Below are 27,484 nucleotides of genomic sequence, written 5' to 3' on the forward strand. Positions count from 1 at the left end.
ATCACCCAGTGCGCCTGCGCAGTAAATGAATGGGATGCACGCGCATGACACTCTGGGTGATGTGAGCGTGCACGCCCCGACGTCCCTGCACAGGCTGGGAGGGCCAAAAATAGACGGAGGCCGCTTGAGCAGAGCGGCCTGAAGATATGACGTAGAAAAGAAGGGCGGAGTCAACGGTGGTGGAGTGGGCGGAGCGATGTGGCACTTCATGGACTAGCCCCGCCCAGGTGGCGCTATAAACAAGGTGATAAAAGTTTGTTTTTCTATTGAACAAGCAACTTGATTATTTGTCTGAAATAGGCTATGGAGACAGAAGTATTAGTAAATTAAACCTTATAAATGCTGAAAATTTTAAAACTGTGGCGAGAGTGTCACTTTAAGTGCTGACCCTCTCAACACTGCTGCCTTAGGGTCCCTAGCAGCAAGTACAGCCCTGATAAGAGGAAAATTTTTATGGAATTTATAAAATTATTGTATAACACTATGGGACTAATTTAGTAAAATTGTCTGGTTTCGAAGACCCCTACATGTCAGGAGTTTAGTTTCCAAAACTAGAGGCTGAAATTGAGAATGGAAAACCCATCAAAACAATGATAGTTTGTTTAATAAATATGTCGGTTTTGGCGGTTTTAAAGGACACAAGCATGACACACCCACTCAGCAGGTTAGACAAATCCAACCTGCTGAAAGCTCCCTAGTGGGGGACTGAAGATTAAGGTATGTCACTTACCTTCATCCTCAGCGCCATTCCAATTCTGTAAGTTGTGCCTGGTAAGCCATTAGATCCCCCTGGGGGCATGGCTACAACCCCTCTGAGCGCTGATCCAGCCCCCTGGCAGGCCCACTTCCCTGATGATTATTAATAGAGGGGGCCAACTGGGGAAGGATCTACGTCCCCTTACCATCCCACCTCCTTTAATGATCATCAATGGAGGGGGCTGGCCCGGGGGCCAGCTGCAATGGTGCTCGGAGGGCCAGTAGCTAAACCCCTAGTGCTCCTAACAGCTTACCAGGCACAACTAACAGCACAGGAACGGCACTGAGGAGAAAGGTGAGAGACATACCTTCATCCTGTGCCCATTAGGGAGTTACCAGCAGGTAAGATTTGTTTAACCTACTGATGGTTCCCCTTTAATACATAAGGTAAAACATTAAATGGCACAGAAAATGGACACAAGAATGTCACTATTATGACGGATACACATTAATAAATAAGCCCCTATATCTCAAATACAGTTAATTTTAACCCCCGAAGGCCCTATTACACGGAACGACAATCTGCCCAATGAGGGCGATTTGGAAGATTATCACTCCGTGTAATAAACACAATTAGCTGAAGAAACAATCATCGGCTGATCATTGTCTTTCATCATGTTGAAAAATCATCAGATGACGACTGTGCATCACTACATGTGATAGCAACACATGGCTGACAGCTGATAAGTATAAAAAAAAAACCTCGTCGACGTTCCCCGCTGTTCTTAGTTCTTCTAGCTTCTGCCCTCAGCCCGCTCCCCCCAGCCCCTGCTTGAACTTTTGATCTGGTCTCTGAAGTTAAAAGCCGGTAGGCCAGTGATTGGCTGTGGCACTGCCCTGTCTCGGCCAGTTATTGGCTTAGCAGACTGTAACTTGGAGGCGTTCCAGCAGCGGCAATCCACAATCCATTGATTTTGGATAGGTACTGTATGTATAAAGTTTCCTATTTTACACTTAAGGCAAATGCTATCGTACGTATACTGCATTGGTTGAAGTTACCTAACTTCATTTGCTTTAAGTTGCTGCAGACAGCCTGAAGTGATCAAAGAACCAGGACAGCACTGGGAACCAGAAGAGGCCTAGGCTAGTAAATATAATGGATCAGGTAAGCCGCAATTGTACCACAGCAAGCCGATCTGGCCACTTGACCACCTGGCATGGCTTTCACAAACCATTTAAATGCTGCTGTCAGTTTTAATAGCTGCATTTAAATAGTTAAATAGCCATCATGGCCAATTGGGCCTTGATGGCTAAAAGCCGCGGTCCCCAGCTGCTGATAGCAGCTGGGAGTGGCATGGGGCTAAAAGGGCTCACATTGCAAGCCCTCTCTGTACCAAGTATGTCATGGTTCCTTAAAGGGGTTAAATACCACTTGCAAACCATGTGTCTTATGATAGACCTCTGCTATTCAATACAAACCAATTGTGCCCCTATGCCACTGTTTGGATTCTAAATTTAAAAGTGGATTATATTGTTTCATTTACTAAATTACCTCTTCAAAAATATTCACATCACAAAACTCTTCAAAAGCCGTATATTTTCTGATATAACATTGTCCATACTTTTGAGTACATTGTTGGTTTTAAAAATGTTTCATTTACCTTGAGGGTATTATGTTTTGATTGTAGGAGTTGTTGTTTGAATTTGATTTCTTCCCTCTTTTTATCATCTCCAATTTTGAGCTGAAGCATATTGCCCCTTTGCAACAATTCTCTTATTTGTCCATCATTATCGTCACTCTGGTTTAAATAGAAAAACCAAACAAAATAAAATATTTTCACTTTGATATAGCAGAAAATAAGAACAAGCAAGAACAAGCAGAGCATAATCTAAACAATAGAAGCTTTGTCCTGCTCAGTATCACGTACAGTCATGTACATTACTGCCCTACTTCTCTCTCTGCTTCATTTTGAAAGTCAATTTGGATGGAACAGCCGCTGAGCAAAGTTAATTTCTGCATTTCTAAAATATCATTTGTTCTTCTATTCACCCTTTAACCCCTAGACGACCCTGGACGTACAGTTATGTCATGGAAGTCTGTCACTAGACGACCCTAGACGTAACTGTATGTCCTGGGTGTTTCTCCCGCTATGAAGCGCGCTTCATAGCAGGTGGGGTCCGGCTGCAATCAGCAGCCGGCACCTCACCATTAATGACAGGCTGCAGCGATCATGCTGCAGCTTGCTGCAACTCCTTAAACGCCGGGGGAGTCCCCTGTCACTTACCGTGTGTGACTGCGGGGGTCCCGATTAGGGATTGTCCGAACCTGCCTATGGCTATGGCTGTATCCCAGTTTTCCAGGCGGTCCTCCCGCTGGATCCGCCCACTCGACGGAGCGGGCAGACAGCGGGAATCATTACCGATGGTTCGGGTTCGTACGAACCCGAACCAAACTCTGTTCGGACCATCCCTAGTCCTGATCATTGAAACGGACTGCCAGAGGTATCTCACCTGCCTCTGTGTGGTCCGATCGGCAATCTGCTTCACTGAGCATGCACAGGCAGGCTCAAAGAGCAGATCGCCGATCACACTGATCAATGCTATACCTATGGCATAGCAATGATCAGTGTGTACAATTAAACAAATGTACGTAAAAGTCCCCCAAAGGGACTTTTTAAATGTGTAAAAAGAAAGTTAAAAACACTAATATACTACCTTTAAGCCCCTTCCCCAAGTTGAAATCACCCCTCCATCCCATTATATAAATAAAACATATTAAAATAAACATATAATATATATATATAATATACCGTAGCGTCCGTAATTGTCCGATCTATTAAAATATAACAAGCGTTATTGTAAACGGCGAACGGTGTACACGAAAAAAAGGAAAAAAGTGTGCGGATTACCGATTTAATGTTACATTATATATATAAAAATTTTTTATAAAAAGTGATCAAAACGTCCTATCTTCACAAATATGTTATTACTAAAAACTAGAGATCATGCCGGTAAAAATGACACCCCAAACAGCCCCATAGGTAAAAAAAAAACGTTATAAGCGTCACAAAAGGCCCATTTTATTAATAATTAATTGCCAAAAAAAGGATTTCATAAAAAAAAATATATATAACATTTGAGAATCTTTGTAAACCTGCATATGGTTGTGTTCGGGCTGACCTATAGAATAATGGTGTCTTGTCGTTTTTACCATATAGTGCATTACATAGACACAGGAACCCCCCAAATGTTACCATATTGCATTCTTTTTTACAATTTCACCAATTTATATCTTCATAAATAATAACTTTGGGATTCCATCATACACGTTATGGTAGAATGAAAGACGCCATTACAAAGTACAACTATTCCTATAAAAAACAAGCCCTTAAACAGCCTGTAGATAGAAAACTGAAAGTGCTAGAGCTCTTAGAAGGGGAGGAGGGAAAAACGAAAACACTAAGATCAAAATTTGCGCGGTCTACTGGGTCATTTTGGGCCTGGTCCTCAAAGGGTTAAAAAAAGAAAGAATTAAAAAAAAAAAGAAAAAAGAAAAATGTCCTACCGTACAGGTGCTAGCTTGTACATTATTAACTTCAAAAAGAAGGAAGGTACAGTACAGTATGTGTATCCATCACAGGAACATTACCATGTCTTTATTGAAGTCTTCTTCTGTAAGATTCACTCCTAGCTGAATTTCAGCCTCCAATGGTTCAAGCAGTCTGTGTAGATCAGAATTATACTGGTCCAGTTCCTTGGTTGAAACCAAACCCTGCATAAGGGAAATACATTTTATAAAATTCATACTAAAATATTGTATTTCTATTTAATTTCTCTCCATATGCTTTATAATAAAAAGTCATTATAAAGCTACCTCACTATTCACTAGCACAACACTTTAGATTTGTAGTTGTTATATTGATAATGCCCTCTGGTATATATTTTATACACTATTTAGCCTGGCTTCACACGGTCTTAAAATCTGGCAAAAACGCCAAAAAAACACACTAAAAAAAAGGTACAGATATTAGCTGAAAGTCTATGGAAGTTTATGATCCGCCTTAACCACATAGGATTTTTTTAAGTGTTTTTTTTTTTTTTCCGTTCCGTTCTCAAGTCTTTGAGTCTCTTTGGCAGTTTGGCAGCATGCTGAAGGGGTGACTTTTTTTTTGGCAAACTGTGCCATTTTTTCCCCCCGATGGACTGCAATGGGAATGTTCTGGTCATCTCAAAAACCCCATTGCATTTTTATTTCTGGGTTTTTTTTTTAACCTTTTGGTCCAGCAACTATGTCACCTTATGGAGAGGAAAAGAAAGTTCTGTCATCTTGGTGCACGCAAAAACATCTAAACCACAAAAAAATATATATATTTTCACACAAAGTTAGAAACACCAGGAAAAAAAGCCAAATGCATGGGGGAAAAAACACACCGTGCTTGCACTGTATTTTTTTTTTTTTTTTTTTTGTGCTTTTTGCAGGCCAGAGAATCGCCAAAAAAAAAAGTGTGAGAGCACCCTTACATACATATGAAAAAACAACAAAAACAAATGAAATATGTAGAATGCTCTAAAATTCACACAGAAAAGCTGTGAATTAGCCCCAATAAGTGTTAAAGATACTAATCTTTGTGCAGATCCAGAAGTACATCTGCAGCTGGTCTATCTGTGCTGGTAACACATGCAATGTACTGAACTGGCTTACTGTAGATATGGTCCGAAATAAATAAATAAACTGAATGTAAGTACAGCTCACGGGATTGATGTATTACACCCTAAAGTTCTTAGGGAATTCAGTTCTGTAATATCTTTACCCTTTTGCGAAATATTCAGTGATTCTTTGGCAACTGGTATAAAGCCGAGGGACTGGTGTAGGGCAAATGTAGTGCTGATCTTAAAAAAAGGGCTCTAGGACTTCCCAGGGTATTTATAGACAGGTTCAAAAAAGGTTCAATATCCAGAGACGACAAGCCTCCTTTACCTAGAAAACAGTGAATATGTGGAGGGTCTCAAAAAAGGCGTAGACAAGATAACATTATTGCTATTTATAGAGTATACTATATTTTTGTAAAATACAGTACACATTGGGATTTGCTATAAGTAAAAAGTAAAAGTAAAGTAACACACAACCTGGACATGAGTGGTGTTATTATTTAAAGAAAGCAGCTATGTTTTCCTCATTCTGGACAATCTCTTTAATTTATAGACAAATTTTTTAAAGGAGTTGTCTGGATAGATAGGGGGTTTTTTTTTTAACGTTTTTGTAGTTTGCCGATAGAGATTCCTCATAGAGATCAATGTCGTACCTATGGATTGAATGTATTAGTACAACATTGGTACAGCCTGTTGTAAGTAGGATGTATTAATTGCTAAGCAGACAGTCATAGGAGGCCTAGCAGAGGCCTCTGACTGCACTGACAATGGGTTGACTCCCCACCATTGTGTTGCAGGGAGCCATTCTGAACCACAGCCCTACCAATGAGGTATGTAAGGCCATTTAAATGCTGCTTTGGACATTGGTGTTCAAATGGTTAAATAGCCTGCATGTTGATCGCTCCATGCTGGCATTTATGGGCCCTAAGTGCTGAAAGAAGTCTGAAGTCACTGTGTATGGAGCAACCTCGAATATCAAGCCCAATCTATACACCCTTAATTTCCCCATGATGAAAATAAACATAATTCATTAAGGGGTTAAAATATGTCCTTTCAGGTGACAGGTGTTGGTGATAGGTGTTGAAAGGACAGCAATATTCAGAAAATTGTAGTGAAAACCCGGCACTCAGCAATTTTTTCTGCTAATTTGTTTTAGTGTAGTATAAGTTTTTAAACTTTTTTTATTTGTATAGCGCACACAGATTCCGCACCATTTCACCTATTTGTATGTTTTTGGGTGTGGGAGGAGACTGGAGTACCCGGATGATACAGTAAGGATGCGTTTCACCTAGCATGGCCTTCGTCAGCTTAGCTGTGGTGAACACAGTTGCTTAGCTTCCTATATGCTTTCATTAATACAGTGAATATTAAATAAAACAATTCTACTGTTTCCAGACCTCTTTTACCCAATACTTTTAAATAATTTCTAAAGGCTTGTAAAAATATTATGATTATTATATTTTAGTAGCAATTTTTTTTTTTTTTTACAAAAATGTGTTATTTTGTAGCATTTTATATTAGATTAGAGTATAGGAAAATTGCCAGTAAAAATATTGTACCTAGAGTTTGCTGTGTTTGTTAAAAGAACAACTTACAACAAAATTGCAACAAACCAAAATGCTGTGTATGTAGTATTTTATGTGTTTTAATATAAGCTTTAAAGTAGCATCTGGTCAACTCAATCTTGTGAATTAAAGAAAACTTTAAAAGCAGTAAAATGATTACTCATGCAACATTATTCCTGCATTAACAGACTTATTTGTATGAGACTGAACTACAATATTAGAGCCAGCCTTCACAAATGACTTGTACCTGTGTACACAATGAAGTACCACCTTCATTCTGCTTATATCTAGGAGTCCAAGTAGAATGGTCCCCAGAGAAGTCTTACTAGGCTCCTAGGCAGCATAGTGGCCCCTGAGACATTAAAACCATGTGCCATTCAGGGACTGGTTAAATTACTGAAATTTTATCCATTCTATAGATGACCATCTCTGTTCTGTGACCCCAGAATATACCAGGCCTGATAAAACTGTGTCAAATTGTTGGCATTTAAATCAATGGGTGTTCTTTAACATAGGTTGCTCAAGACAACTAGAGGGTGAACTGCTCTAAGATTTGTTTTCTAGTCTAGATCCACAATTGATAGTTGTCTGGTGTTTATATCTAATGTGCAAGGCCAACTTACAAGAGGCTTGCCACACGTAAAGCAGTTGTTACACAAATAAGCAAAGATTACCCAATATTGGGATGTCTAAGGTAATCATTTTGTTAAAAGAAAACTAGAAATTAACCTGCTGTTAGGCTGCATTCCCACGTTCCATGTTCTTCACGGAACAGGGATGTGGAATGCCTGTAACAGACTTTCCACTGCTCAGGGCAGCATCTGTAATTAGATGCTGAGAGCGGAGGAACTGTACAGATATGCGCCGCGCTGTAATGACAGTGTCACGCGACTGATTCATTACAGTGCGGCGCATATCTGTACAGTTCCCCCGCTCCAAGCATCTAATTACAGATGCTGCCTGGGCGGTGGAGAGTCTGTTAAAGGCATTCCACGTCTCTGTTCCGTGAGGAACACAAAACGTGGGAATGCAGCCTTACCTTCCAATAGAGCAGGAGACACTGAAAACATAGTTTTCTTTAATTTTAATAAAATGTTAATTTGGTGTACAGGGGACAGTATTACCGCCCTTGGTGTAGAGATCCATCCAACTGCCTGTCCCTCCATATATCAGTTTGAGGAGCAGACAAAATAACATCCCTGTAGAGGGCTGCCTGAATGTTCATGAGGAGGCAGCCGGTGGGCATTTTGATGTCCTGGTGGCTTTAATTTCCCTTTAAAGAAGCTAGAATATATGTTTTATGTAAAAATATGTGACCGTGCTTTAGGTTTGTCATGTTATTGGTGGCTGCTAAATTAATCATATTGAATACATGTTGAAACTGAAAGTGTACTATAGCTAGAAGAGGAGACCATCCAGATTGCATTAGTACCAAATGACCATTTTATCCTGACCCATGTACAGTTCATTAAATTATTAAAAAAAAAAAAAAAAGTCAAATTGCAAAAAAAAAAATAAAAATAAATAAATCCTGCTTTATGTAGCACAGTTTGCTGTCCTGAAGTGGAATAATGCAATAAAGTACTCATCAATTAAAATACCTTTCCACTCTTGATTTTTTGAGATATAGGAGTAAACCGCTGGTCAAGTTCCAACATCTTGGTTTCTACTATTTTCTTACAGTGATCACCATGGTTTGTCATTAACTCCTCAGCTTGATCATGGATTGAATCCACCTTTGGCTGAATGTCATTCAGTTCAGACTTTAAAACCTATGGATTAACACATAGAAAAGCTATAAGTATTTCATGAATTAGAGTTAGCGAAAGTTCATTTGAACTACATATGTTTTCTATAGAAACTGGCCCCTGATGCCATATGTTTGTTGTATGTCTGCCAAAGGCTCTCAAGATGCCTCATGTGAGGATAGACACCTATGAAAAATAATGGATTTTTCTTGTTATTTTTCCCCCCCCAAGAGACAAGTGAAGCCAAAAGACTTTGATATCCTTGTGTACAGGGATTTTCTCCCTGCCCTAAGGACACACTATTACCAGGAATCAACATTTTTACCTTTTTTTTTTTTTTTTTTTTAAACTCATCCATGTTTTTTTTTTTTTTTTTGCTTAGAAAGGCATATTTATAGTGTTTAATTTCACTGAGAAAACATTAAGACGATCTTATCTCCATTTAAATGCAGCTTGCGTGTAAAGTATTAAAAAGCCTGTAAACAGAAAATGTTTTTAAAATAAAGAAATAAAATTAATTCTTGGAAGTGCTGGACTTTCCCTACCTTACTAATCCTTTACTAAGCCATTGTATCTGACAAAAACAAGATTTTCCTTTACTTCGTGGTAGTTTTTGCAACTGACGGGCAAATTATAAAAATTGTAACTATTTCTATTATCATGCAAGATTATCGATAACAGTTAAAATACCTTCAATGTTTCTTCTCTTTGTTGTGGCTTTTGTTTTTCCATATCATCAAGTAATGTTTCAGCGTGATACACCCAAGCAGTTGTGTTAGCAACACCTTCATTAAAAGATTCCATTTGCCTTTGATACTCCTGTAAATAAAAAAGAAAATAACAAAATAATGGGTCAGGATAAAGGACCCAACTTTAATATAAATATATATATATATATATATATATATATATATATATATATATATATATATATATATATATATTATATATATATTGTGAGCACATGCCATAACTAGTTCACAGATTGATAAAATAACAAGATTTGTTAGTAACCAGTAGTCTATACTGGTTTGTAATTGGCTAAAGACAAACTGTTAATATTGTCTAAAAAGAGATGCCCAAATACAGTGTTTAATGGCTGCACAGTATCTGATATTGCCACAGTGCGCAGCTATTGGACATCGTGGCCATAGTGTTGTCTGCAGCCGATGATCGAGATTCGGCTTTATCTATCTTCTCCTTCATAAACAATCCCTTTAAAGTATACATGAGAAAAAAAGTTCCCAATATTTGTTAAACTTTATGCATGTATGTTAGAGATGAGCGAACTGGGTTTGGGTTCGAGTCGATCCGAACCCGAGCGTTCGGCATTTGATTAGCAGGGGCTGCTTAACTTGGATAAAGCTCTAAGGTTGTCTGGAAAACATGGATACAGCCAATGACTATATCCATGATTTCCACATAGGCTTAGGGCTTTATCCAAGTTCAGCAGCCCCCGCTAATCAAATGCTGAAAGTTCGGGTTCAGATCGATTTGGGCATGCTCGAGGTTCGCTCATCTCTAATGTATATGACTGTCCCAAACCTACTACTAGAGATAAGTACTTGTCAAGGCTTAGAACCAAGGAATTTAGCAACTGGTTACATGTGGCTATAGTAGAGATGAGCGAACCGGGTTCGGGTTCGAGTCGATCCAAACGTTCGGTATTTGATTAGCTGGGGCTGCTGAACTTGGATAAAGCTTTAAGGTTGTCTGGAAAACATGGATACAGCTAATGACTATATCCATGATTTCCACATAGCCTTAGGGCTTTATCCAAGTTCAGCAGCCACTGCTAATCAATTGCCGAAAGTTCGGATTCGGATCGACTCGAGCATGCTCGAGGTTCGCTCATCTCTAGGCTATAGAAGTTGACAGGAGCTCTAAGAATGCCTGGGAAACATTTATACAACCCTAGGCTATGTTCCCACACAGTATTTTTGCTCAGTATATTGGTCGGTATTTTTCAACCAATACCAGGAGTGGATTAAAAACACAAAAAGGCTATGTTCACACACTGTTGAAGTTTAGTGGATGGGCTGCCATTTAATGGCAAATAATTGCTGTTATTTTAAAACAATGGTCGTTGTTTTAAAATAACAGTTCTTATGTGCCATTAAATGGTGGCCATCCACAAAATTTCAACAGTGTGTGAACATAGCCTTTTTGTGTTTTCAATCCACTCCTGGTTTTGGTTGAAAAATACTGACCAAAATACTGTGTGGGAACATAGCCATAGGCTGTATCCATGTTTTCCAGGACTCTTTAATGTTGCATCCAACTTCTGCAGCCACCAATAATCAAATGCCGTATGATTGGGTCCAGACCAGAGTGTGCTTGGGATTTGCTCATCCCTTTCTATTACCATAGAAAAGTATGTTATTTTGCCAGTTTATTATTATTATTATTATTATTATTATTATTATTAGAATTAAAATTCTACCGGTTTGCCCTTACCATTAGGAGGCGGAACCATTCTTCAGCTCTTGATGTTACTGCCAGCCAGTTGCTGTTTAGAAGGCTAAGTTTATCATCCACAAGAATGCCTTTTTCTCCTAGCACAGTTTTGAGGGAATCTCCTAAATCCCGTATATTTTTTAGTTGTTGTTGTCGCTTTTCCATCTCTTTCTGTGTTGTCTGTCAGAATAGAGACAAGGTCATTCTTCCTATTTAATATAAATAGGTAAGCTATGTTTCTTTTGTGCCTATAAATATTTGCCCATGTTTTGTGCACCATAAATAATTTTTTAACACAACTGTCATTGTTCAAAACTTACCATCCTTATCAGGCAGGTGTCCTTTAATTACTTTAATTTGAATTTACTTTCTGACTCTATTAACATCAGCCATCATGTGTTAGAGCATTCCTCTTGAGTACTCATATACAGGACAAAAATTTATAAAATGATACAGTAGGTCTAATGAACCCACCTAACGGGTATTCCTAAAATTCTATTTACCTTAGATAAATTCCTCTATATACAGTAATTCTTTTTAAAGTGAGGTCTGGCTTTGGGGAGTTTCTAACACTGAATTAACTGTTAAAAACAACCTGTGGTCAATTTACAATACAACATACAATAACTATTACTTATAGCACAGCATATAAAAATCTATTGCCATGTGTCCCAGCTATGGAAATAAGTCTTTGATAACTTGGGACAAACCTCTTCTATCACTAACATTCCTAAATTTGATAAAGGGGTTATTCAGCAAAAATCTTTTTCTTTCAAATCAACTGGTTTCAGAAAGTTATATAGGTTTATTTACTTCTATTTAAAAATCTCCCGTTTTCCTATACTTATCATCTGCTGTATGTCTTGCAGGAAATGTTATTTCCTTTTCAGTCTGACACAGTGCTCTGTGCTAAGATCTCTGTCCGAGACAGGAACTGTCCAGACCAGTAGCTATTCCCCTCAGAAAACCTCTCCTGCTATGGACAGTTCCTGTTCATAGCAATAGACGGTGTGATACTGCCGATTGCAGAGCAGTGTTCGGCGCATTCCTGCAGCCAATACTGCTGTATCAGCTGCAGTAACATTATTTTTTAACAATTGAATTGCGGGCACTGTTGGATGTGCCCACAAATCAGTTAACTATTCACTTCAATGTAAAGTACGGCCGTACTTTACATTGTGTAAACAGCTATTGTTTCCAGAAGCTGTTCGCTGAATGTCAGAACACAGCAGGTGGCATTGCATTGAGTTCAATGCAATGCTCCCCCTGCAGAAAAGAATGGATGCTGATTTCATTTCAATCAGCGTCCGTTTTTTTAAAAAAGGGAATGCTGGGGGATCATAGCCTTTATTAGCTTTCATGTCTTAAGATGAGCTGTAAGTGGTTGCTATTTGTCTTAGACAAAAATCAGACAGAATGAAAAATCTGGAGCAATAGGAGACATTTTTAAGGGCTTTGCGCCTATTTTTGGTGAATATATGCTTTTTGCTCTCATTTTTTGGGGACTAAGTTCTATTTATAAGCCATTATTCAACAGACGAATATTTTTAGATGCAATTTATTTTATGTTTTTCAGTATTCAACAAAAAAAATATCTAATCTGGGATTTGTTCAATTTTATAAAATTGCAAAAACAGGTGCAGTCCTACATCTGGTTAGTAGCAGGTGAATATTTTTGTACAGTTTTTTTGCAAACATTCTGCAATTATTTTTATTTACAAATTTATGAAGATTTGTTACATTAGTTCTATTTGGGTAAAGAAAAAAAATAATTTCAGACTTGTTGCATGTAGACTTGTAAACTGCTAAGTGAGGCTATGTTCACACAACGTCCAAAAAAGGAAAAAGGAGTCTGCTTTTTGTGTTTAAAAAGACGTCCATTATTGCCTCATTTTAAGTGACTTAAATGAAATGCATTGATGTCCATGGAAAAACGGACGTCTGTAACGATTGTATTGAATAACAGCCGTCTTTTGAGGCAGACTCACTCAATACATTGTGTTAAAAAGATGTCTGTTATTCTATAGACTTCAATGCATTTTAGTTAATCCACTTAAAATAATGCAATAATGGATGTCTTTTTAAACACAAAAACACGTGTGTTTTTTTTTGCCTTTTTTGGACATTGTGTGAACCTAGCCTAACTGCCATTTCATGTAAAAAAATAAAAAAATAATAAAGCTTGGGTAAGTAAAGTAAAATCAAATACCACTATTGTTTACATTGATTGACGCTACAAAACTATAAGAATATGTAATTAGTTTATATGTGACTTTTTCCTCTATGCTAGCAGATGGGATCCTAGTATTAATCAAAGATTTAGGCAGGCTGGTGTTTTATATAGACCTCCCTGCAGGACATAAGAGCAAGTGAAAATTAGAAAAAAAATGTTGAACAGCAATGGGGTTTCACCTACTGGGATGATTTAAAAGTCAAAAACTAGTAATTAGAATCTGCTGCATCTTGCTGTGTTTTAGGCACAATGATTTCTTACTGCCCTTTGTTTTTTTTTTACAAAGTTATTATTAAATTAAGTTTCCCCACCATATATATTTTTCAGCTTGGGACCTTTGAATAATTAAAATTGGTACGTCCACTTCTTTTACGCTCAGGCTACTTATAGAGATGTTGATAGGAGGCTGTGGTTACCGCATGCATTTCATCCATTTAATTAATCATTGTAGAAGGCGCCTGCTTTAGGGTGGGTTCACATGTACCTTGCCTGCAGCTGATTTCACACGAAATCCGCTGCGGATACCTTCCCTGTCATTTTCAATGAGAAGACATACTCGCAGCAGGATTGTCATCTGAGTATGTAAATGCCGCCCCCCTTAACCCGCCACCAGAGCATCCTTTACCTGGCTTTACCTAGCTCCGACTGCATCTGATGCTGCCCCTTACTGCTGCATATAGAGAATAAATTAAAACAGTTTGATGGTAGATTCACACGTACCGTATCACAGCGGATTTCACGCTGCAAATTTTGCAGTGAAATCCACTGCGATACTCAATACTGTTATGACTTTGGCTCTGCATTCTTGCAGCAGATTTTAATTCCACTGCTAGAATGTAGCCACTGCCTACTTAACTCATTAGCTACTGGGCTTTAAACAAGCTAATACTTTACCTGCCCATGTCGTGCCTGCTTCTTCGGCTCCAGTGTCACTGACGTCCCGCTAAGCCATTCAGTGCCTATGGCAGGACAGCGCACTGATTGGCTCAGCAGGCAATCAGTAACCCGGGAGCCAAAAAAGCAAGTAAAGTATAAGCTTGTTTAAAACAGAGTAGCTTATAAGTTAAGTAGGCAGTGGCTACATTTAGAGCAGTAGACCATAACAGTACAGAGTATACCACCAGATTTTGTTACAGAACTTGTATTGTGAAATCTGCTGCAATACCGTACATGTGAATCTACCCTAAAGGGGAAAATATAAAATTGTCCATAGAAACCAATCACAACACAGCTTTAAGCACTGTAAGAGCACTATATGAAATGCCACATTGTGATTGGTTGGTGGGAAACAAAGACAGTTACTGTTTTTGACATATTTTACACATTCAGGCTATGGTCACACTAGGTAAGTTCCGCAGAAGTCACGGCCATTGTTACAACGGCCATGATTTCTGCAGTACTTACTTAGTGCTGCAGGCTGAGGGAATCCTGGCCAGAGTGTATACACATAGTATACACTCCATTTAGGATCAATAGCGGCGCCGTAGAAAACTGACATGTCAGTAGATAATCTAGACACTGTACTTTTAAAAGGATAGCTTTAAGTAATTTCACAGATTAATGCACAATCCAGATCTCGCATACCACATACCCTAAGGTGTCCTCAGGCTAATCTGATCCCAGGTTACAGGACCTGGGATCTATCTGGTGCCTCCTAAAGGGGAACAGGATGGTCATAATCATCGTTTCAATCTCATTTTCTTCTCCAAAACTCCCATCTATGGTCTCCTTTCTATGCAGTGAGTTTTAACACTCATCACAACAAGTTCTTAGAGGCAGCTGGCACTGTTCTGACTCAATCACTCTGCCATAATCTTTCAATGACTCCACCCTCAGATCCTGTTATCTTCCCAGCCCCTTACCCTTCTGAATTTCTAGTCTGAGAAAAATACTGTGTCCTCTCTGCAGTCTTTGTGTGGCCCAACACAAGCTATAGTGGCGTGCACCATTCTGCTCGTAGAGGTCAGATTTCCCCTGTATGCTGTAAAATAGTAACTAAACCTTCTAACAAAGACCTCCTAACCAATGGGCACTGAGAAGGGATAACCTTATGACACGTTTCTGTTTAAGAATGGAAAACTCGTCAAGAATAACGGTTTGCTTAATGCTTTTGTTGGTTATAGTGGATTTTACAGAGCATGACAATGGCAGGCCCAGTTTTCTGGGTTTTGGAAAAAAAATGACGGGTTAGTCGGGTTTCAGGATTTTTTTGTATCATACACCATTAGTAACTAATTCTGAATAGTAAACCTGCAGAAAAAAATAGTGGTGAGTATCAGAGGTTCTGTGACTTTTTATATGCACTTATATTACTTTTTACATTGAGCAGTCAGTGCTTTCTTCCTAACAAGAATATGCAAAAGAAGAGCCTGTGGAGCCTCATTTAAGAGTCTTGAAACACAGGACTAGCCAGATATCCCTCTGGGAAGGACCAAGCCAAGGGGAAACTCTTGTAGGGAAACCACCAAAACCACTATATTAAGTGGCCCTATAAATCAGTGTTATGACAAGGGAAAACCCAAGGCCAGGTAACCATCCACATACAGCTGTTTCGGGGGGTGTTGCCCCTCATCAGTGTGGAGCAAGATTCTGGCTAGGTGAGAGCAATGCCTCGTATAGCCATAAGAGAAACAGATCGCTGATCTCAGGGAGACCAGCCAAAGATAACACTGAGATTAGTGGTCTGTTTCTCTTATAGTCCTCCTAACAAGGCATTACTGAAATGTCTGGCTGCTGTATGGTGTTTATAGCCAACTGTTATCCATTAATCTATCTTTTTTTGTGTTTGTTTGTTTTTTGTTTCCTTTCTTTATACAGAAAATATTATGATCTTATTCAAATCTTTGCAAATCCGCAGTTAATTTATAATGTTTTACTGACAACTGGCAATTCTTGTGCACTCACCTTGCTCCAGGCAATTTCTTCCTCTAAGTTAGTTGGCATACCCTCCTCAGAAGATCTCTTTGTTACTTCTGTGTCTATTGTGGCCAACCATTCAGTCAAATTACTCATCTCTTTTCGCAGCTTTCTTGAGAGTTTTAAGCATTTCTCCAGCATCTGCTTTCCTTCTGTTACCTTATTAAAGTATAATTTGTAGAAAGACCATGTAAAATGCATAAATCAATACTCCCTACTCATATACATACAAATACCACTATGACTAAGTGCTGCTATGTCTTGTTGACCATGATTACTATTAATAGTCTGTCAAGTTAATGTCCAATGGGAAGAAAAGAATAGGGATGCTCTTGACATTTTAATAGTTACATACTGTAGGTCGGAAAGAAGACAACTACATCTCAATTACAACCTCTATGTAATCTAGTTATTTGTTCTAGAGAAAAGCAAAACAAAACTCCCCTCACAGAGATAAAAATCCTTCTTGACTACACAACGACACTCAGATAAATTCCCTGGATAAGGTAATCGTCATGTGACCTTTTTAGTGGCACACTCATTTTAGAATTTATTTGTGAAACAGTATACCTCATATAGTAAATTTTAAGATTAGAAGTCACTGAAGTTCCACTACTATAATAAATCTTCCCTGCTACAGGGTTTTAGTAACATCATTCATATCTTTTACCCTTATCCTTCAAGAGCCATTTTTTATTGAGATTTGAGGGTTTTTTTTGTGTGGAATGAGTTAATTATTCCAACCATTTAACCCCTTAAGGACAGAGCTGTAATAAAATGACACTAACGTTTTAAACATTCTGCTAGCTCAAGATTTAAGCTGAATAACACATTATCTGTTTATCAAATGAAAATAAAATGCAGGCCATGTGTATAATTCACCCAGCAATGTTAAAAAACAAAAGGGCTAATTGAAAGTAATGTGTTATTACCATCTTTGCATTAGCATTGCATATTGTATAGTCATAACAAATCCTTTTTTTCTTGAAGTCTCTCCAGAGGGATTGCAGTTTAATTGAAGGCAATTATTAAGTCGAAGTTCCAAGTTCAAAATATGCAACATTTGTGTATCATTTATTTATTTCTACAATTAGACGGAATTCTGCTGTTGCATTTTACAACAAGATAAACATTGCACTTTAATTCCCAGAAAACCAAAATAGATTCTGCATCTCACCATGAAGTCTCAATGTAGAAGAATTGAAAGGCTGCCATCTACAGCATAGATATTTTGTAACAGTCACAGCATGGTTATCATTCTTGCTTTTGTACTGTATTCACACTTTTTATACCAGTTCATAGTAATGTCACAGGGAAACAAACAAAAGTGTATTGAGGACAAATGGTAACCCCTATTCATTTCAACTGTTTACTAATTCTCAAGCTAACATTTAAAATATATGCAGCTAACACAATGGCAAAAAAATCAAAGTCAGCTTAATCCATGTATTGATTCTCTCAGCTAGGGTCAATGAATGCTACTAATGGATTTCCTATATGTACTTTGTGTCTTGAATGGTTCTGTGAAATAATGGCCATACAGTAAATCTACATAAAGGTTTTCTACTGTAGTGGCGTGGGATGTAAATATATGTATATAAAGAATGATGATTTAATATACACCTTTAAGTTTCTGATTATGAGAGTTAGAGCAGCACCTTGGTCCAAACCTTTTTTTTTTTTTTTTTTTTTTTTAATAAAAGTGCATATATTTTTCTTGCGAAAGGCGATTAGGAAGTGTTAGCGGTTGCTTCTGTAACTTGTTTTAGACAAAAATCAGTATTATAATGTTGATGCCCTCGATAACCTAAGAGTTTTCTTTTATTTTTGTGTGAAGCTATAGTGTAAGTTAAGAAGTTTATTCTTGTGTATAGATTGGTTACTGATGAGCAACATGGTGGCAGAAAAGTTCTAGAAAGAGAAATCACATGCTGCAGACAAAGAAACCTGAAGCTGCTAAAGGATGATGATTATGATGATGATGATGATGATGATGAATTGGGTCTAAAGGGGTCAAGACTGTTTTCAAATTACAGCCAAAGAGATAGAGGTAGTGAGCATAGCAGGTGAGGAAGTTCCTATTGTGGTAACTAAAACTGAGAAAGGATTGATGATTTTTCAGAACTGTAGTCCCAGTAAAAAAACGCTAGTCATGCTAATTGATGAAGTTAAGAACTGTGGGCCAGCTTAGGTTGTAACCACCAAGCCAGTTACTTTCAGTGGAGTAAAAGAAAAATTAACTTGTTTAACCTTTCAAGACCGAGCCCCTTGATTCACAAAAGTCTGTGTCAAATTAATGCAAAGTTCCTCCCCGCCTTCTAAGAGCCATAGCGCTTTAATTTTCCACCTACAGGGCTGGTTGAGGTGTAATTTTTGGGCCATGATCTCTAGTTTTTATTAATATCATATTGATGTAACAGAAACATTTTGATCACTTATTAACGTTTTCTTATATATAATTTATTAAAATTTGCAATCCTGGTGTGTGTGTGTGTTTTTTTTTTTTTTTCGTTTATGCCATTCACAGTGCGGGAACAATAATGTTATATTTTAATAGATCGGACAATTCCGCACGCTAAGATGTGTAATATGTTTATTTTATTTTTTTTATATTTTTATAATAGGCATGGGGTGATTTTAAAATTGTATTGTGAGGGGGGTTATAATACTTTTAATAATATTTTTTTACTCTTTTTATTACTGTAAAACATGCAATCAGTAGATTGCATGTACTGATGTATGCTATGCCATAGCATAGTATAGATCAGTGTTATCGGCGATCAATGTATAGAGCCTGCCTGAGAGCAGGCACAAGCGATCGGGACTCAGTTACAGAACAAGCTTTTGTCACTGAGTACCTTAAAAGCTGCGATCGCCATAGATTGCAGCGTTTAAGGGGTTAAAGAGACGCAGCTACGGGATCGCAGCTGCCTCTCATTATCTCTGGCCCCGGACATACTGAAGCTTGCGGGACTGCTCTCACTGCATCAGAAGCCCCTCAGTCAGGAACGTATATATACATTCCTACTGCACAGGGCATGTGCAGTAGGAAGGTATACAGTATATACATGTTACTGACGGGAAGGGGTTAAGCAAATTCCATATCCATCTGACTTTTCTGCTGGGCTGCTACTACTACTGTGCGGCATCCTTGCTGAGTACCCCTGCCTACAAGATTTAACCTCTTACTGTCTGTCATCTTTTAATTAGATATATTTTTGATGCCCAGATCTGCAGAATGACACTTCAGCCAGTGACACAATATTCATGTTTAATGGTCCTGTAGAACCTGGCAGACTGTGAAGCAAGTACTGTAGTGCAGTAGGTGTTGAGATGCTTAAACCAGTTGATGGGTATGAGAATCCCCTCTTATTACAGGTTTTTCTTGTGTGGTACCATGTGTAAAAATCAGGGCTACTTGTTGAGTAAATATATTATATACAAATATATATTTATTACTCACTGTGTTTTTTTAATTAAAGTCTTAAAGGTCATATACCATCAAGTGCATTTTTATTTTATTTTTTATACATGAGCCTATCGGCATCTTTAGAATCAATGGAGACCCGTCACAGAGGGGAGGAGATATAATCGCACTGGGGGAGGTGGGCCTGCCCCCAGTGCATACAGCCAGGCCAAGCGCAGGAACCAGGTGGCATTTAAAAAAAAGGAACCCACCACTGAGATCCCCATGCCAGTTGGCATATGTAAAAAAAAGGTGTACCTGATGAGTTATTCACTAAAAGGATCTCAACTGGTATAGTCTAAAACTGGGATGTCAAACTGAAAGCTTTAGTTGCCTAGGAGATATATATATATATATATATATATATATATATATATATATATATATATATCTCAAGATAATAAGAAAGGAAATACTAGGGCAGACTAACTGGACCAGCTGGCATTTTTTGCCACCAATTTTCTATGTTCCTATGTTTCTAATATAATCATATAAAACATACATTGGTAGGGTTCCATACATATTTTGAATTTGCTGATTCTGTATCCACCAACTCACCCCACCCCACCAAACATCTAGTACCATCAGTTTGATATGAGTAAATCCTTATAGGTGGTGTCTTTTAAAATGCGCCTGGTGCCTTGTTTAGAACGGAAAAAATATTTTTTTAATCTGTATCACGCAAGTCAAACTGGTGTGGCCTAGAGAGGCTTTGCCCCAGATCTGCAATGCAGTGCAGTTTAGACGAGCGATGAATAGAAATCCTGCCTGGGGGCATTCTTAATAATGAGGAGGGGGGAGGCTTCGAGGACCTTGAGTATAGATACTTTAGGCCACACCAACTTTACTTGCCTGCTAGAGATTAAAAAATAATGTTTTGCTCTAACCAAGGCACCAGGCGCTTTTTAAAAGACAAGGATAAAAAGAATTTACTCTTACCAAACGGTTTGAGTACCAGCGGTTTGGTGGAAACATAGTCACTACATAGTGTGGCTACTCCCATTCTCCCAGTTTACATCTTTTACAAGCTGTACTGCTGTATACATGTACTGGAGGTTTTTACCTTCTCCTTTTTACAGTTAATTAAAAAGAAAAGGAAAAAAAAAACATTAAAAAGATTTAAGAGATTGATATTTTATAGAATCAATCTCTTGTCTCTTCAAGACTTAAGGCCCTATTACACGGAACGATTATCAGCCATATTTGGCCAATATTGGGCGTTACGGGCGATAATCGCTCCATATTAAAGAAGGCAACGGTCAGCCGACATAAACAATGTTGGTTAATTGTTGCAGTCGTTTGTCTTTCAATATTGTTGAAAGACAAACGACTCATACAGCAACGATCTGCTGCCGTTGCCCCGTGGAATAGGAGCGGCGGCAGCAGACCACTGCTGTATGCTATGGGCTGCCTGGACAATCCAGCAATCACCTGAACAGCCCCCCCCACCACCTCCACCCGCTTGCTGCTGCCACGTGTAATAGCGGTGGCATAGAGCGGTGAACAGGGAGCAAACATGTGCTGACAGCGCTCGTTTGCTCCTCATAGTCGTCTTGTGTAATAGGGCCTTTAGGCATGGTATGCTGACTAATAAGTGACATTGTCTTTATAATTTTTTAATATGTAGAGCATGCATCATCTTATTGAATTTTAGCCCTGTTAATTAGATTAAAATAATTAAACAATATGTCTTATTTCAATTGAAAGTATAGAATAAAAAAAAGGTTGAAACAATTGGGAGGCCTAATTAAGAATAACTCCCTAGTCATCTTTTTAAATGAGCTTTTATTCTCCAACCTGGACGGTTTCTCAATTTATAGCACAGTCGTCCCATATCAGGGCACATAGCATGAAAAAGACCTTTGTTGGTTTCAGATAAAAATGACTTAACACTAATACTAAATTCACAGGGAGTCCTGCAGTCAGCAATGAAACAGATTAAAATAATGTATGCTGTGACATTTCTGAATCTTATGTGCAATAGACAGAGGATAGTGTAGGTAGAAGTGGTAATGGACAAACACCCTGCTGGCAAGCCTGAAGCAACATTTTAATCAGACGCGCATTCTGGAATTTTAACAATCTGCATTACTTCTGCTAGGCTGTAACCATACTTGATAAGTATACCATGTTTACATTTTAATCTACGTGTCCAAGACTGACATATGACCGCAGCAAAAAAATATGTATTGTTGTGGAGAATAATAATCATAAGGTTTACCTACTTAATGCTTCAAGAGGATACTCTGCCAAGTATAGTTATCACTACCCACTTAGAGATGTAGCAGAGCTGGGAGAGGTAATGCTGTGTAGCTAAGTTTTCTTTATATCTGGCAGCTCAGTTTATGCGACATCTACAGAATTCCATAGGATATTAAATAAGATTTTAATGCTCAAGCTGTGCTATGAATGCAGTATGTAAAAAGATTCAACTTTATAGTGTTGACTCAAATGATAGGAATTTTTATAGTTCTTAACCTTTTTCAGGCTAAAGGTTTCTTTCGAGAAACTTTCGAGGGGGATTATATAATATTTCATGAAAGTAAAATAGTCTCCTCTGCACCAGGGATTATATATGTATGCTGTAAGTCAAACTGAACAATATCGAGGGAGTGATCAAATCTTCTATTAGAAAGGACATGAAACTAGCATTAGTTTTCTTTTCCATGTGCCTGTATTACATTGACTTTTTGCTGTCCCTAATACAGAGCTAATAATCCATGGGGTTATTCACATGGCTGTATAAAATATGTGCATATTTTAAAAACACAGCATCTGCTACTTTCATCCATTTTGCAGATGGAATACTCCTATTTTAATCAATTTCCTGTCTGGAAGGCGCCCGTCAGTATTTACTGTACAAAATACAGATGTAATACTTAGTATAATGGCATTTCATCTGTTATACATCCTTATTTCAGATCCACTATCCTATCCTCATTCCAAAGTCAAGCTGTTCCCTGGGACATATGCCCATTACTTCATGTGATTGCTTTTGTTCTACAACAGAACCAGGTAAAGTTGATATATGGGGCACATTTAGAAAAATGTGTCATTAGAAAAAACTTTCGACATGTCACAGTGACAAGTCAAAAGTTTTGATCAATCTGGGTCAAAGTAGGAAGACCATGACTGATCAGGAAAATGAGCCGTAGAAGTCTGCATCCTTTCACCGTTTTTAGGCTATGCACACACAATCTAATATAACACTGTTGGTTTCAGTGTCAAACAACGGTCGCTATATTAAGCAATCCTTTGGCCAATATTGCATTATTGGCCTTGGGACATTATTTCCCCCATAGAAGTCTGCTGCCCATATAGGTGTGAATAAATATTAATTAACCATTGATTTCCATTCACACTAAGTTTGTCAGGATGGCCACACAATGACTGAACTGTATATTTTCTACGGCCGTTGTTAGCCATCTGCAGCCATAGTAAATAGACATTGTCATTGTTTTGTATGGTCGCAGTAAACAATGACCGTAGTTAATGCACTGTACTCACAACAATGACTGTTGTTCTATTGAAATCAATAGAACTCAATTAATTCAGAAACTTACGACTGTTGATTTCAATGACAGCTACAGCCAAAGTTTCCAGAATTCATTACATTGTGTGAACATAGCCTTACTACTAAATTCAATGGACCTTCAAAAAAGAACCACACTTAAAAGCCCTGAATTAGAGTAACGCATCAACAGCCGTTGTTGTAATGAAGGGTGCCTAAAACACAAAATGATGAACATCATTTAGTACTCAAAATTACAGATGTCCTTTTGAGGGACTTCTAGCTCTGATTTGACAAATATTAGAGCTGAAATTAAAGTTTTCAGGGCAGGGATTTTTTTCCAAAAGTGTCGGAAAGGAGGAGGATGACAAAAATAACATGCATTTATATCTCTGGCTCCAGCACTGGTGGCCACATACAACTGCTCCGGTGCCCCAATTGATTCCTGGTTTGAAAGGGTATGGGATGGGATGTTTCAGGTAAGCTCAGCCAGTCAATGGCCATAGCGGGGTCCTGCCTCTTACACTAACTGGATGATTGGACCTAGAACATCACATTCCATCTCCCCCCTCAAACCAGGAAGCCACCGGGGGATCGGAGCAGAGGTATGTGGCCACCAGCGGTGGAGCCAGAGAGGTAAGTGCATGCCCTTTTTGTTATCTTCCCCCTCCCCGGCACATTTGAAAAAAATGTCCCTGTTTAGAACTGGCCTTTAATTACAATATTGATTCAGTAGGAATATAAGTTAAAAAGAAGACAATGGCTTACCTTAGCTCCCAGTTCATTGTATTGTAGCTTTAAAGCAGTAAGTCTTTCATCCAGATCTTTAGGATTCTCAGTTTGCTGTTTTTGCACAATTTGACGTCCTGTTTTTATCACTGTCTCCACTTCAGATTTAACTTCACTTAGAATTTTGTACAGTTTCTATGGAAAGATGCCAAGGATTATTTAGGAATTCCCAAATTGTTACCGTACAACTTCCCATAAAACATTCATTTTTATGACTAAGAGTAAAAATGATACAACCATTGCTAGAGTGGCTGCCAAAACCTTCATATGATGGATCTCATTTTTATTTTTTTATGATTGAACACACTCAGCTAATAAACTTGCAAATTCGTTTCATTCACAGGACCATTGACAGTACTTAAACATATTCAGCCGTCTCACATATTTTTTTCTAACTCGTCTGAGAAAGTAATGGAATCTACTTTTATGGAGGCCTTATAAAAGACAGTACCATGGCTTACAGTTCATGTTTGGACCATGAAAATGTCATGGACTAGTAATCCTTTCTGCTTTTTCAGCCTTTATTGTAATTATTCTGGATTATGCTCAGTGAGCACTATGAAGAATGTACTCTGATGACTTTATAGCATGTAAGATTAATCTGAAACACTAAGACAGTATTGCGTAACGTCATAAGATGTGCCAAGAGTTCTAGATGAATAAATCATAATAATACATAGTTGTTTTTATAACCAGCTGATATAATTGAAAGTGCATTTGCAGTGTCAAACATGGCACTACATAGCAATTATTATGTAAAAATAGCGCCACCTTCAGGTGTAGTTTTTGCACGTTGCTCTGCATTATTGGGGAGATTAAAAAAAAAAACACACCAAAAGACACTGCTGAACATCTCATTTTATACCTGCATATTTTATAATGTGATTTAAGGATTTTTGCAGAAGAATGAGAGGGAAAAGTGCAGGAAAAGAAATGCCCACACATTGCCACTTTCTTCCAGAAACAGCCCCACTCTAGCTTGGGCGGGGTTTGTTGCTCAGTTCCATTGAAGTGAATGGAGCTTAGTTGCAAATCACACCTGAATTGGAGACAAGAGTCATGATGTCTCTAAAAGAAAGTAGCCATGTTTTAGTAGCGCTGGATAGCCCCTTTTAGGTGGCCATATTCCTTCAATAACAGTTGGCCAAATGATCATTCAGACAACAGTTATCTATCCAGGCCTCCCCTTACACTGCCAAACATTCTTGTGTTTTCTATGGTGAGGGATAAGGCGAAACTAGACTGCTCTGGTGGTAATTATAAAAAAAACCCTACATGATAATATTGGTGGTGTCTCAAGAGACCCCATACACTTCATACTGCAATTAGAGGGTTCAGTCAACATATAAAGTGTATGAGGACCTTCAGAGAAGAAAATATTTAGATGCACCAGATTGATACATTTGGTGCATTTAAAATCTACTCTAATAGAAAGTTTTAGTACAGCTGGGCCACTGAATGTTGTGTTTTTTATGTTACATATTACATTATAGACTTGAGTGTACATCATTTGCCGAAAAATAAAAACACACACACGAAAAAAAAACCTCTGCGTGAAACCCGTCTTGAAGGCAGAGTGTATATAATAAAGAACCCAAATTAACACAAAATGTTTGCAATTAATATTTTTAATTAAAAATCAACAATACTCTCTTCACACTTGGTCTGCAGAGTATCATCGGTAAAGTGAAATGGCTTTTTAAACTCATCTTCATCCAAAGTGCTTGGAATAATTTACCCCTGGCTATGCTTACTGGACCCTTTAATGACCTCACAAACAAACAGTTTAAATACACATTTGTTCTCTGCTGCTTCATTAAGCACAATAATTGAGAGATACACTGGTTAGAATTACAATAAAAACATTGTAAACATGGGAATTATGAACTAAGGATATAAATGAAGCAGAGGTTTACAAAATTCACTACAATAAGTCCTATGAGGAAAATTTATCACTTTCACTTTCTACTTTATGCCAGTTTCACTTGTGCAAAATATATATTTTTGCATTTTTATTCACTTTTTGTCATGTGGTATTTATGACTTTTCGAAAAGTCATATATGACTTTATACCAAAGCCATACCCCTTTGATAAACAGGTTTTACACAGTCTTACACAGTAAGGTCAAAATACTACTATAAATCCAAATCCAACTATAAATGTGCAGCTGTTTTGGCCATAAAACTGCCATACAAGTCTTAATACACACCTCAATTTAGTATAGAATAGATGAACCTTCTTTATTACTAGTTTTCTGGTTAGGCTATGTTGACACTTGTAGGTTTATTTTTAGCATTTCTGATGCATCATTCTAAATATTTGCCCCATATTGTACAACTAGTAAAGAAGCGCATCAAAAGCTCAACAAAAATGCAATGAGTGAAAAAAGACTTGACCAACCAACAACTTGAAGAAGTTGTGTGCATCTTAATGAATCTGCCACTACATCTGCTTCTCATACTCTAAATATGGAAATTCACTGTAGCCCAGAGATAGCATAGATTTCCGCTATAGCTCAGATCCCTTACTGGAATTAACTATAGTAAATGTGCTTAAATATTGAGGCCCAACTACTAAGCCAATCCCACTGCATACAGACATATGGAAAAGAAGTCCATGGCACTTAATGTTACAACAAATATGGCCATAATTTTAATGAAGCAGTTCACAAAAAATTATTATCCTCTTCTGTCTCCTGTGATTGTATGCCGGAAGTCACACGCTTCAATGCATTCTCTATGGAAGCGTGTGACTTCCGGCGTTCAATCACAGGAGACAGGAGAGGAGTCACAGCAGCGGCTGACGGGAGCAGCAGCTGACGGTACATGCACCACCGTCCGGGGGGGGGGGGGCAATAATAATTTTTTGTGAACTGCTTCTTTAAACTTTGTATGTTCAAAGACCAATTTTTTTTTCTTATTGAATTCTGTAGAACTCAGTGGGAAAATACTGCCTTATGGGGCATTTTCTAAGCTGTAAAATGGCTAATTAACTTGTTTTATGTCTCATAAAAGGAGGCCAAAATATGCTGGAAACATAGTCTTGAACAAAACATAAACAAACAATCAGATATTAGTGCCTTGTGCCTTATTACAGCCGAATCGAACCTTGTAGATAACAGATAAAAAATATAGACCTCTATGGAGCCCTACAGTATTTCTAAATGTCTCTGCTACCACTGAATGGAAAGCTTCAATGCAAGAATGAGAGTTTAAAGAACTCTAGTAGTACTAGTGTAGTAGTACTAGTGTAATGGGGCAAAAATGTTTCACAACATTTAACAATATTGTTGAAATATAAACTTGAGGAAAGTCTGGAACTGAGATGGTAAATTTCCAGTGTACCCAACAAGGAACAGTCGATAGAAGATAGCATCCTTCTATCTAGTATTTGGTAGCTGATATTTTTGCCAGGTTCACACAATGTCTTTTTTTGGCCATTCGACGGCCATC

The 27,484-nt window shown here is 38.0% G+C and overlaps 1 protein-coding gene across 11 annotated transcripts in view; it reads right to left on the reverse strand.

Annotated features, from left to right (window-relative positions):
* Window positions 1-27,484, reverse strand: part of DMD (dystrophin) — a 1,858,252-nt gene that overhangs the window by 1,092,411 nt on the left and 738,357 nt on the right. For all 11 annotated transcript variants that reach the window (XM_069970999.1, XM_069971008.1, XM_069971005.1 and 8 more), the window contains 7 exons: window positions 24,011-24,166; window positions 16,254-16,424; window positions 11,117-11,296; window positions 9,350-9,478; window positions 8,513-8,683; window positions 4,346-4,468; window positions 2,358-2,495 (listed from right to left, as the gene is read on the reverse strand). In XM_069970999.1, coding sequence (XP_069827100.1) covers window positions 2,358-2,495; window positions 4,346-4,468; window positions 8,513-8,683; window positions 9,350-9,478; window positions 11,117-11,296; window positions 16,254-16,424; window positions 24,011-24,166 — 1,068 coding nt within the window. The remainder of the gene's footprint in view (window positions 1-2,357; window positions 2,496-4,345; window positions 4,469-8,512; window positions 8,684-9,349; window positions 9,479-11,116; window positions 11,297-16,253; window positions 16,425-24,010; window positions 24,167-27,484) is intronic.

This window comes from Dendropsophus ebraccatus, chromosome 5 (assembly GCF_027789765.1).
Source record: "Dendropsophus ebraccatus isolate aDenEbr1 chromosome 5, aDenEbr1.pat, whole genome shotgun sequence".
Taxonomy (NCBI): Eukaryota; Metazoa; Chordata; class Amphibia; order Anura; family Hylidae; genus Dendropsophus; species Dendropsophus ebraccatus.